The 13484-nt window shown below is 30.2% G+C and overlaps 1 protein-coding gene across 4 annotated transcripts; it reads right to left on the bottom strand.

The window, feature by feature from the left end:
• Window positions 1-4727: 4727 nt before the first annotated feature.
• On the bottom strand, window positions 4728-11962 carry LOC123209262 (diphthine--ammonia ligase). 4 transcript variants are annotated; one of them, XM_044627167.1, is made up of 13 exons: window positions 11789-11959; window positions 11618-11689; window positions 10920-10999; window positions 9760-9985; window positions 9637-9669; window positions 8757-8839; window positions 8574-8646; window positions 7951-8050; window positions 7705-7869; window positions 7232-7563; window positions 6411-6745; window positions 5321-5675; window positions 4728-5164 (listed from the first exon to the last, which is right to left on the bottom strand). In XM_044627167.1, exons 1-13 carry the CDS (start codon window positions 11864-11866, stop codon window positions 4949-4951), a joined length of 2148 nt encoding a protein of 715 aa, XP_044483102.1. In that variant the 5' UTR covers window positions 11867-11959; the 3' UTR covers window positions 4728-4948. The 4 variants fall into 4 exon arrangements, with proteins under 4 accessions (XP_044483102.1, XP_044483101.1, XP_044483103.1 ...); XM_044627166.1 differs by having other exon boundaries at window positions 7705-8050; XM_044627168.1 differs by having other exon boundaries at window positions 7705-8050; window positions 10892-10999; window positions 11789-11949.
• Window positions 11963-13484: the final 1522 nt, after the last annotated feature.

Genomic DNA, 13484 nt, shown 5'->3' with positions numbered 1-13484 from the left:
CTGGCCGTTTTAGAGCCAGAGAATGCTTTCGCCTGTGTTTTGAGTTAAATTACTTATATGCCATCAACCTATTTTTTAAATAAATATTTTCCCTAAATTAGTTTAATTTATTTCTAAATAGAATGAAAATTGTTGATCTTTATATTTATTAATTATTTAATAAATTACTTTATTATAATTATGCTTTATATCTAACAAGTGAAAAGTCGATTATGACATCAATATTATGCAGAAAGGATCAAGTCTATTACAATATGGAGGAAAAAGCTATATTTTTTATTTTTAAAATTATAAAGATTAAAATAATAATAATAATAATAATTTAATTGTAATTTTTATTTTCCAGTTTTATTTTATATCGATGAAATTAATGTTAAAATCTATTTTGTTGGAAACTGATTAAATTACATTTGTGCCCATCGTTACGGGAAAGTAATTAACTCTCAGACAAAATTTTGCTTTTTATGAAATAATTCATTTAAAAAGGAATTGATTAAATTTTTTTAAAAAAAAAAATGTGCAAACACATAATATCTATATTTTTAAAGAGAAAACAAGAGAGAATGCATTTCCTCTGAATCCAAATATACATAAATATTTTTTTATAATTTATGGGCATAATTTTTATTATTATATATTAATAAATATTTTGTGATTTAATTATGAATAAGGATTCGTAAAGCTTACTTAAAGATAAATTAATGTGTGTAAGAATGATTAGTGCATGGATTATTACTAATTATTATCTTATATCAATAACAATAAAATTATACATATTTATTTTAAGTAAATAAATAAATAAATATTTAATATGTGTTATGATATAATTAAATAATTATCATAATTTATTATTTTTATAATTCTAGATTTGACCACATTTATTTACTTTTTTTTTTTCATATTTTTATAATTAATTATTTAAAATTTATCTTTTCTAAAATCAATTCTTGGGTATATACTATATCCTTGCATACAAATCCTATTTATGCTCAAATGATTAACACTTGGTCTCGTTCTCGCATATCAAATAATCGGTTTGACATTTATCATAATCGATCATTTAAAAAAGTAACAATAACTAGTTAGATATTTACATCAATTGATCACTTTTATAATTTTTTTGAATAAAATTGTTACAATGAGATCGACATAATTATTAAAGGCTAGTAGACCCCTTTCGGCTAAAAAGAAGTTCGGAGGAGGGTGAAACTTTCTATCACATTTATGTACAAAATCTTGCCCCGTTCTCCAAATAGGGTGTGATAAGGGCGGTGGTTAGGTAGCTCGAAGTTAAAAGGGAAGTAGGAAGACTTGTTCATGAGCACCGACGGTTTTGGTAAGCAAAATAGCCACCAACAAGTCTTGGTTGCAAAGCCAAGTCATTTGATTTTAACTGAATTTTGTATGTGAAGTGAAAATAGATTTTAAATGAAATAGAGAGACACCTCAGACTCACGTGGAACCTGACTGGATTGTACTTGTATGTTTTTTATAGCCCATGTGGCTCTAAAAGAGTACTTCTCTTCCTCTTCATTTTTGGTCCATGTTCTCAACTTCCCCACCTTCCATCTCCCATTTTTTCACAATGTGGTCCATTCCATTTATCTTTTTTTTTTTTTCATAATAAAATAAAAGGGTTTACTTGGTCATTAAAATATAAGCTTTTAAAATTTAAGAATATTTTTATATTAAAAAATTTGAAATTACTTAATTCATGTCACGCATGTATCTCGACTATAATTTTAAAATAAAATTATATATTAATAGATATAAATAAACTGACATGTCAATATATGATTAGATAATTTAATTATTTATTTTATTTTTAATTTAAAATTTTTAATAAAATAATAATACGTCAATTTATTTATACCTATTAATATCTAATCATTTATATATAAAAAAATTATTTATAATTCCCTATTGCATTAATATAATTATAAAAATTTTCTAAAATGAAAAGGTGGTGTGGTGGGAAATAATTCCTATGCATGTCGACTGCACCATCCTTGTTCAATATCTTTAAAAAAAAAAAAAGTGTTGTGGCCAGAAGATGCCATATTTATTAGACTAATAAGAACCATAAAATTTGGGTCTTTTATGCGATTGAGTTGGATTTAGATTGAGACATATTTATATAAAAGGTCAGGCAAATCTCTTTTTATAAGGTATGTAATTTCAATTATTTGTGCGGAGCATACTTAATAATGATTTGATTTGATTTCGTTGAGCTAATAACAATATGTTGCCCCTTTTCGCTTCTCAACAACTATAACTCACTGAGACACACATGCTTTTCTCTTAAAAATGTCTATCGGTCATGCCCATTTTGGTACCTTTCACCCATGTGCCCGTTGCCTCTCACAACTCATATATCCTTTTTCTTGCTCTCTCTGTGGGAAAGTCAGGCCCCTCCACACCGTACTTTGTGTGCATTTTGATTTGAGTAAAACGAAATTATTATAATAATTTATTTTTTATTAATAAGGTTACTTTATTTAATTTATTAAATAATAAAAAGGTTAAGGTATTAAATGATCGATAAATAATTTTAATTTCATTACAAATTTATCTCAATTTAATTAATTCAGTTTACTATATTAAAATATTTAAATAAAATAAAATATCAATATTTTTTATTATTCTAATCAAATAGAATAATTTTTTATATATACTAATTAAATTAATAATAAAATATAATATTTAATCATATGATAATATATTATTTATATATTTAATTAGATATTAAAAAATAAGTGTATATAATATTGATCTTAATCTATATGCATTGTTAATTTATGTTTATTAATTGTTTAATGTATCTAAAATAAATGATTCTCCAAATCACACATACTCTTAGGGCTAAACTGGTATCATTTCAACATTTTTTTTTAAAGAAATATATATACTGAGCATTTGCCCATAAATCATTTTAACAAATAGGTTAACTTCACGGGTTCTTTAAGATATCATTAACTCTAACGTCATAATAACTTTTCAATACTATTAATTGCTCTAATTAATTGCCAAAAACCTCCTCTATCATCAAAACAAATACATACATAATCACCAAAAACCTCCTATATTATCAAAACCAATACATACATAATAACCAAAAGCCTCCTATATTACCGAAAACCCCTTACATTATCAAAACGAAAACATACATAATTACCAAAAGCCTCGTATCAGATCAAAACCAAAAACCCCCTACACATACGTACAAGGTCACTACCAAAATTCCGGGCTAATAAAACAGAGCTACACTACATGGGCAACTGTCGATTCTGAGGCACAGGGATGAAGATGATGATACCAATTGAATTGAGCCTACAACTCACTAAATATGAGTAAGATACTTGCCTTCCACTTGCTATTTTATCACTTGTCCACTCCTTTTAAAATTTATATTTACTTTTTTTTTTTTTTTGTTTTTATGTCTATTATTGATACGAAGATAATACTTGAGAATCTCCCTGGAAAAAAAAACATTCAAAAGCTACATTACAATGTTGACCATTTGAAGGATTCACTGGTGTTTTTATTTGTCATTGATTTTGAATAATAATAAAACAAGAGCTATCATTCAATCAATTTCATTGTATGCAACAATGATTTTTTTTTCTTTTTTATCATATTGTTCCATTCAAATTCCTTTTCACACCTTCTAATGTCCATTTCAATTCCTTGTCAATGCCTTTTAAGAAAATTCTTGAATTGCATCTCAAATTGACAGGTTAACGTGAGTCATTATACAGCCTTTAAATGGGAATCCATTTTCCCATGGATTGTAACTTTCATACTTTGGTGGGTCTATGATATTCTTTCAACTACCCATTCAAAGGATATTTATATCATCCCAATAAAACTATTTTTATTAATAATGACTAGTAATTTATGTATTAGTATTGACGTGTCATTATTTAATTAGATAATTTTAATTTATAAATAAAATAACATACAATCACACAATGACACATCATCATTAACACACAAATTAGTATTTATTATTAGTCTACATGATCTTACTAATATACTCTAGTCAATTGTACGATAGAACCAGAGAAGTAAGAACAAATTAAATGAAAAGCTAAAAACATGCTTTTAGTTTAGTTTCTCAACATATGGCAACTCATTATTCCCAATTTTATTGAAAAAAGGTTTATACAAAAACATTTTTATTTTTACTATTTAGACGCAATTTCAACAATACCCTTTACATTGTCAAACACAATGAAATTATAAGAAGTTGACTGCACAATCCAGTGACAGAGTTCTAGAAGCAAAAGAAAATTCGTACATGAACTTGTCAAAGACCGTTTAAAAGCACTTAATATAAAATTCTCCTAAGAAAATTCTGGGTATGAATATTCACTATACCTAGGTCCCATGAAAGCTACAAATAACCAACCATTTCATCAATAATTCAATTGATATTTTGTTGTCAATTAAGATGGGGTACGAGGGTGACCACTACATTCAATTTTACCACTTAATTCAATAGCTTTTAGGAATTAGACATCAAATCACTGATTTTTACAAGCAAAAGTGTTCATGCTTCTCATTTATTTAATCTAATTTATGATAAATTTAAAAAATAAATTCTGAATTGATCTATGAATGAATTTTAAATGAACATTCACAGCAAAAATCATAAGAATTAAACAAAACCTTACCTCAATATCCCTTGATTCTGATATTGTTTTCACCTGTTCCACATGGAAAGCTATAAAATTAAAATTTGATTAATAAAGCACTTAAAATCTATTGTAAAAAATCTGAGGTATCAATGCCCAAAACTTTTAGCCCTCAAATGAATACTGTAGCTTGACCAAATTTTATCATCACTTGGTTTTACATGCTACCCCCAATCTTGGCGAAAAGATCAAGAATGTTATGAAATGGTTTTTCTATAAATATCTTAACATCAATTAAACTTTCCCAAGTTTCAGCATCTCTGCGCAAATAATTCGCAAGTAATTATATCATTCATGGATGCAGCAGACTTTCCAGAACCTAAGACTGGAACAAGGTTAAAAATGGTTTCCCCATCAATTTTCAGCCTCTGATCCATTCTAGTGAGTTCATTGAATGAATTGGTGAAGATGGCCGACAGTGTCTCCATGGGCATGCCAATGCTTGTTGGGATGTAGAGTCTCAAGTTCTGCATTCAAGAAACATCACTTGGTGAGAATATTTTGGGGAAAAAAGAATTAGCAGAAACAGAAGCAAATAGAATAATAAACACCTATTCAAAATTTTGCATTTAAGAAAGAGCACTTGGCTAGGATAGTTTAGAAGCAGTTGTAATGAAACTGACCATTACATCTCCCCAAGAGAAGTTATTTTCTATGATTGTTTTATTGAGAAGATACATGCAAAACTGTGATATTCTTTCCATTTGTCCCTCTGTCAGAGAAGTTTGATGAGTCACATTATGATTGGCACTTTGAGCCTCTGAACAGATATTGGCAGCAACTTCACCAGTGATACTTAAAAACATAGCACATATCTTTTCACCAATAACACATTTCTGAAGGCAAGAATCATGCCAATCTGCATGCTGGAAACCCCGATAATTAGGTGTGTTCATACGATATGGGTCTTGCACAATCTCACTCTCTGTTTCCAAATCCTCCGTGACATGAAGAATGGGTTTTATTTCTACAAGTGCTCTGCAATACCAAAGGAAATGGAGTGCATCTCAGTTAAGTGCAATTGATATCATAACTCACATGGAACATGATACAACAATGTAAATCCTCAATAAATCCCAAGGTTCTATATAGCAATTGCCTTTGGTGAAACAAATCATAAATTCCAATGATAAGTTCTTTCATCATAAAATTATACCATGCATTACATACAATATGTTTATTCAAAAAATAAATCATCAAATCAAACATGCAAGCAATGAAATCCTAGTACACATTTATCTATGTTACATGCAAAACCTTGCTATGCTAGAACATAATCAAGCTTAAAGAATTTGAGCTTCTTCTTATGAGCTTAAGGATTTGTAAATTGGGAAGAAAATCTCTCTTCTAATAATTTCCTGCCCAGTATACAACATCTGGAGTCACCAACACCACTTTGTCAATGTTAATAAGTGATATTAAGGGAGTGGCTTGCATAGTGCTGACTAGGACCCCAACATCAAGGTGCTTTCAATTGCTCTGACAATTTGTCACTGCACAAATGATATATACTAGTGCAACTACCATAACACTAAGAAAGCCTTAAGGATTTGAATACTTAGATTATACTTCCCAATTTTAGTATGTGAATGCAATGGTTTTTATTTGGTCCCCTTCAGGCAAGCAACTATATCAGGGAGACCCAGATAAAGTGAAGTCTGGTTCTCCAAACCTAAATTTATGACAGAAACAGTAATTGCAGAGGCTTCTTACCTTTTTGGTAGATCAGAGACAAGGACATACAGGAAAATGGGATCAAGTACTTTAGACATGCTTCCTTCTAAATAAGAGATTCTCAATTGCTTCAGAAAATTGTCCAGCTTGTCCAGTATTTTTTGTCTCTCAGACAATGCAACACGTGCTGAACAGTAAATAACAAAGAAAATAGTTGACGTAGATATTGAACTATTAAATCTTTTTGCCACAGCTTCACTGTTTTGTAGTGCTTGCTCCAGCTCTGTAGCAAGGCCTCCATCACACAGAGCCATGGTGGGAGGATCAAGGCCCAACTGTCCAGCCATGTGAAGTACTTCCTTATGCAAGGTCGCCTGAAAATGACAAGACCACATTGAATATGTAAGAAAACGGTAGCAAGAGTATACAAGTAATTAAAGATCCCTTAAGAACTACTACTATCACACCATATTCAACTACAAGCACATATCTCACTGAAAGCTAAATGTGGCAGCTTTCTTTTAGCATTAAACATAGGACCTTTGAACAATCCTTCATTTGGAGAGCATAGGATAAACCGTATCCCTTAACATCCAAAAACATAATCCTTGTGATGCAAAGCCTACTTCACAAAAAAGCTTGATTAAAATATTTATAGGGATTATAGTGTCGATGGTAGTATCAACAAAATGGTGCAGAAGGTGGTGGGGGTGGAGTGGCAACAACAGCCGTAATTGAGATGGAAGAGGAAATAGCATTCTTGCAACTTTAACACTTAAAAAGGTGAAATTTTTTAGTGACTCTACAAATGGACCCCAAATAACAGAATGTTAATAGTGTAATCTAGCAATTTATTATACCTGACTATATGGTCCAATGCAACTCGGTGCCCAGCAGGATATACTTTGTACATGTAAAACCTTTTTGCTTTTATCATTTCCCACTAGAACTTCAATGTATGCCTTTCCAAAACCAGATTCCAACAAAGGCAGTTCAATTGTACTGCGGGATGGAACACCAAGTGGGCACTTCTCCTGTGTAATAAATTTCACATATGTCTCATTTGCTATTGCAAAGTCATTCATATTAGCAATGTAGAGATGTACATAGAGGACATGCTCCCAGCCCAAACCATATCCGACAAGTTGTGATTCAATTTGCTTTAGCACAACTGTTAAATCTTCTTGCAAACCTGACAATTAAAAACAATAAAAAACAGCCAAGTGTCATAGCGCAGTCAGAAGCAAAAGCAACCGAGAACATATTTCTACACAAAGAAGAATATTTGCATGGAATTTCCAGGGCATAAATGTCTCAACCTTGTGATGTTTACCTGCTGAAGTTTTGCATGAAACTTGCAACCAGCAACTTATAGAAAATGCATTATCTTTCTTTGTCTTAGAACTGTAAAGTCTGTGATTTGTAACTTCAACTAGATTGGTAACTTCAGCAGTAGACTGGCTAATACTCTCACATCTTTCAGGATACTCTCCTTGCACTTCAAATACAACACCAGTTTTCTCTTTACATAAATTCTCAGTTTTCTCACTGCCACTTAATGAAGAGGACACTGACTTACTCTCCAAATGAAATGCCAGGGGATGAAGGACCCCAACTGGGGCAATGGCATCTGGGGAGTGTAGTACAACTTGAAATTCATCGAGCACAATTCGAGCATTCTGAATATTCTAAATGTTAAAAGACTAGCAGGAGATGGTTCAAGAACAATAACCATGAACATTTTCGTAACAGAAACAGCATTTCTTTTTTGTGCAACAGTTTGACATGAGTAAAATAAAGAAATTGTAGTGGTAAACTCATTTTCCTGTTATTTAGTGTTTTGTAAGGGTATTTTAGACTTTTACTTTGATTTATTATTAGGAATTGTTAAATAAAGGTTTTTGGTCTATCTATAAATAGGAACTCATTTTTTCCAATTTGTACTTGATTGTGAATCAATCAGTAACGTATTATCACCCTCAATTTCTGTCAATTTTTCTCCCCTTTCTTCAACCGATGGCAGATCACAAAAGAGAAAAAGAAATGGGAAGAATAATGCAAACAACCTGAACAACCTAATATCTGGTATCAACACCTACCATAAGGTTTTTTATTCAAAATTAAAGCATAAGAAAAGTAAACAGTGATGGTGGTCAATAATTGGATCAAACTGATTGAAAAGGGATCATAGAATGAACATACAACAAAGAGTGGACAATCAAGTGTCAATGTTTCATATTCCCCTCCTTCACCACAGACATTAATCCCATACAATCTGAAGAGATATGACAATATAAACAGAATAAGTATTAAGTTATAATTGGGATACGTAAAACCATGTAATAAATAAATAAAAAAAGAGAAAACATGGCAAGTATTTCATACTCTTTCAACTTATGCAAATAAGGATCCAAGAATGCTATTTCTTTGCCCAAGTGTTTTCCAGGGTCCAACCCCATAGCTGCAACCTGCAATATCAGATAGCTAACTTTTTCTACACTGAGGCTATAGCATGAAAAACAAATTATTCTACGAATTTCTAATTTGAAACAAATAACATAAAGTATAACTAGTAGATTAAGACACGAGAATTTCCAATACTAACTAATGGCATGGATACATATACTCATCAAAGCAAAAGTTTCTTCCCAGAGAATGACAATTGCTAAAATCTTCATATGAAATAATGTTGTAATAGGCAAGATACAGAGTGCAGAAGACTAGGGAATGAATAGCAATTTAGATCTTGTTTCATGTTAAGGAAAAGCAGACAACTCTTGTTTTCTATATTAGCTGGTAACTTGGAGTGTTTCTAGCTAAAGCAACCACTAAGAAAAACTCAGACCAAATATTATTTATTTAAAATCTTAAATAACTATAGCAAATTAAAAAAACAAAGAAGAAGAAGAAGATGAAGAGAACAAAACCAAGTATATGTTCAAAGGGTTACAGACAATTGATCAGATGAAATAATAGGATTTGATGTCTTGTTGAGTGAAAAAGGAATGAGTGGAGGGATATGAGTATATGCAATTAAACTTATAATACATAGTAGTAGTATCTAACTTAGCTAGTTCATAACTTAATTAAGTACATTTCAGCAGTTACTTAATATTCCAAAGAGGAAAAGCACAGTCATATCTCTATGGAAGAAAGTCAATGTAAGACCCTGAAAGTCATAAAATAAATACTTAGAATAACAGAAACAAGTTGAAGTCTTCACAAATTAAAGAAACAAAACAAATAACTGATAAATAAGTGATACCTTAACTGTGATTGCCTTAATACCACTGGTTATCTGGACAAGATGACAAAGAAAAACATCTTGTGTAACAAGAAATATGAATGTTGATCAATAAGCATTTCAAATTCGTTATCAGAAACTTACCATTTCATGAAGGAGAATTGACTGATCTTGCTTCCACAAATATGCCAGAGAAACTAATCCTAACCTAGAACAAACACTTTCCACACGTAGCCTTTGATAATCTGAAGCAATAGCACCTGAAGATACTGCTGTAACAGATGGTATTTGTCTTTTTACTTCATTCAACAAAATAAACAAATCTTCAACTTCATCTCCTGGTGTCATTTTGTAGGTAAGGTTTTTATACCTATACACAAACCACAAAGTAAAGCCAAACCGTGAAAAAGAATGCAATAGATCCATTCATCTTATTTAGCAAATAGATAAAAAACTTCAGCTTCATTGTTCATTCCTCATAAAATACTAAAACTTTCAAGTAACATTATAATCTGGTGCGCAAGAAGAGTTCTCCAATTTTTTGCATAAATTCATAAGCTAGCATTATCATCATCAAAATGCACAGAAACATGTGTATGTACACTGCATTGCATAACTAAAAGATTATATAAACTATTACAAGAAGTTACCGGTCCTACATGATTATATACACTACTAGAACAAGTCACCAGTCCTACATTAAAAGAGATGTTCATATTCATGTCTGAATATAAGTAATCTGAATTGTGTAGACTAAGAATCCACCCATTTCAAATTGATATATCTGTTACTTACTAATAAATAAGTTAAGAAACCACTTGGACTAAAAGCTTAAGATATTAGGTAACAGTCTGCCATTAATATTTAAGTCTAATAGGCTTTCAGGGTTGTAATGTAAGACCATAAGACTGAACAAAGCAAACTGCCATTCATTTGACAGATGAGTAATTCAATCACAAGAATTTTATCTTTGACATCTTATTAAGAAATCATTTGGCTTAAAAGCTTAGACCATTTAAGTATTTAAGTCTTAACAAAGCACAAATTCCGTATGGTTTGATTCTCACATAAATCAAACCCAAACTTAACAAGCATCCACATATAATCAAAGGATTTTTACCTTGATATGAATAACAAGTCCATATCAACTACCATAAGAAAACATAGAGATCTTAAAATGACCAAAACACAAATGCATGAAGATATCTATGTTTATACTAGTCTAGTTATGTAAGGATAAAACTAAAACTTGCCAAAATAAGACAACTGATTTTACCAAAGAATTTCCGTATAAAACGGCTTGCCTTGTAGAGCCTTGTATCCTTCTTCTGAACAATGGCAACCCCATGCACTCAGCATAGCTCACAATTATTTGGTGTCCAACCTGACAAGAAAAAAGAAAAGCATTAACTACCTGATCGTAAAGTTAAAAAAAAAAAAAAAAAACTCTTCACCGGCTTTATTATTCAGAATGCTTTCAAATAAAAGCATTCCATGTATAAGAACTTAAATGAAACTTTGAACGTATTCAGTCATTTTCCAAAAAGATACACTGTTTTTCCTAATATATAAAGCGTTTTTATAGATATAACATCAAGTACTTATCCAGCAAGCACTAAGTATTCTTTTCATTGCAAGAAGAACATTTCTTCATTTCAAATAAACACGACAAAAAGTAAATAAATAAATAAAAAGAACGTATTGACAGTTTGAAAGTACTTTTCAGGATGGAAAAATCATTCCATTGACTTCAATAACACTTCTCTTGTACATACAAACTCTCAAAACTTCTAATGAATTACAATATTATAAACCTAAAGTGTGCTACAGAAGCACTTAACAAAAATTCTTAAAAGCTTTATGAAAATTCACTTTATAAATGCCTCTCCAAAAACAGCTTCAATGAAAATCAATTCTACTCAGAAACACTTTCCGAAAGAGAAATTTCAAAACACATGGTTAGATAAGAGCATAAACAGAAAGAGAGTAAGAGAGTGCTCACAGTTTGATACATATAGCTATCCAACTCATCCACCGAATCATCAGACGGTAACAAATTCGCCAATGCAACAATCTACATATTATCGATCATCACATCAATCAATGCTTGAATATTTTGTAGCAAAGACCTAAAAAGACAAAGTAACAAAAAAAACATAAATTGATGATGAACCTCGTGGCCGTATTCGATGCATTTCATCATGGCGTAACAGCTGTCCTTGCCGCCGCTGACTAACGCCACGACCTTCATCTTCCTCTCCAATCCGCCACTTCACTGCGCCTTGGCCTTTGGTTTAGGGATAACGCTACTCACTGGAGATTGACTGGTTTAGTTACCACGTGCGAATGACTACACTGGTATAATTATTTCAAAGTCTTTTCTACTGTTTCCAAATATTTACTATTTTTGCTAACATTTTTTTATTTTTCTTCTTGTGGTTTTATCAAAAAAAAAAAAAAACTTGAAATTAATAATATAAATTATTTTCATTTTCACTCATCGAATCCCTTTCCATTATTATTATTTTTTTTATGCTCAGAGCTTGTTCTCATACAAATATAGCCTTATCCTTTAGTGTTTTTTAAATTTAAACACCTATTTATAAACAAATTTTTTTAATAAAATCATTATTTAATAAAAAAATTTAAAAATTACATTTTTCCCTCCAATTTAAAAATCTTATCATTTTTCAAATTTTCCTTCAAAGTTTGAAAAACGGTTATTTCCTCTAAGAGATTTGCTCTTCCCAACTGTTTTATAGTTTTCTCTCTTTCTTTTCCCTTAGCCAATCATCTCTCTTTACTTTGATTTTACCTTTATCAGAGACAAAGACTGTCATCTTTATCTCAAATGTCATCTTTATCTTCAAAAAAAGGATAGAAGAAAGAGGCGATTTAACGAAAGAAAAAGAGGGAAGGGCACCGATGATTGAAAAGAAATTGACCACCAAAGAGAAAGAGAAAAAACCTTAGGAGAAAAATTATTACTTTTCAAATTTTGAAGAAAATTTTGAGGAGAAATTATTAGATTTTCAAATTGAAGAGAAAAAATTATAAAATTTTAGTTTTTTAAATTTTTTATTAAATAACCGTTTGAGATTTTTAATAGAATTTATTACATTTTAAAAAAATAGAAGATAAAACTTAGATATTTTATCATACCTTAAATGGGAAAGTCTTTTAGCCTTTTTTTCTAAAGAAATTGTCCAGTTCGAGTACTTAAATCTAAACAATAAAACTATGTATACCTATTTTTGGTACACAATTTGTATACACAGATGAGATATTATCATATGATTAGATGTTTCTTTATCATATGATAACACATGTTTTAAAATCATCTAATTATATGATGACACATCATTGTGTACATAAATTGTGTACCAAAAATAGATACACATAGCATTGCTCAAATCTAAAATAACACATTTATCATAACTATGATTAACTTTTAGCTTGGAAATAGGATTTTTGATGATTTTTCAAAAAAATATATTGTAATTACATATTACTCATATTTTTCGAATTCAGCTGCTTTGGCAACCAAGAAATAACTTATACAAGATGTATTCGAGCAATGCCATTTGTCCGATGTTCCTCTGCTTACCTTTCCTTTTTCCCCCCTCTATTTTTATTTTTATTTTTTATTTTTTCAATTTTAGGAGAATCACATATGAGCGTTGCAAACACTTCTCAACGTGAGATTTATAAATAGATAACCTTAAGGTTCTTGGTACAGTTTTGTGGTATAAAAATAAAGTGTGATATTATATATACTTATTTTAGGTATATAATTATACACATACTAGTATATATCATCATATAATTAGATATTATTTTATCCTTAATTTAAAATTACTTAACCATAT

The sequence above is a fragment of the Mangifera indica genome, chromosome 2 (genome assembly GCF_011075055.1).
Source record: "Mangifera indica cultivar Alphonso chromosome 2, CATAS_Mindica_2.1, whole genome shotgun sequence".
NCBI lineage: Eukaryota > Viridiplantae > Streptophyta > Magnoliopsida > Sapindales > Anacardiaceae > Mangifera > Mangifera indica.
Note: the sequence above shows the minus strand (reverse complement) of the source record. Positions and strands in the feature narration are given on the sequence as shown.

Coding starts and splice junctions, on each gene's coding strand:
- LOC123209262 (XM_044627166.1), bottom strand. CDS start 11,866: ATGAAGGTCGTGGCGTTAGTCAGCGGCGGCAAGGACAGCTGTTACGCC. Junction 7,564..7,704: donor TTCATGCAAAACTTCAGCAG/GTAAACATCACA, acceptor TTTAATTGTCAG/GTTTGCAAGAAGATTTAACA. Junction 5,165..5,320: donor TCTCTTGGGGAGATGTAATG/GTCAGTTTCATT, acceptor TCTTGAATGCAG/AACTTGAGACTCTACATCCC.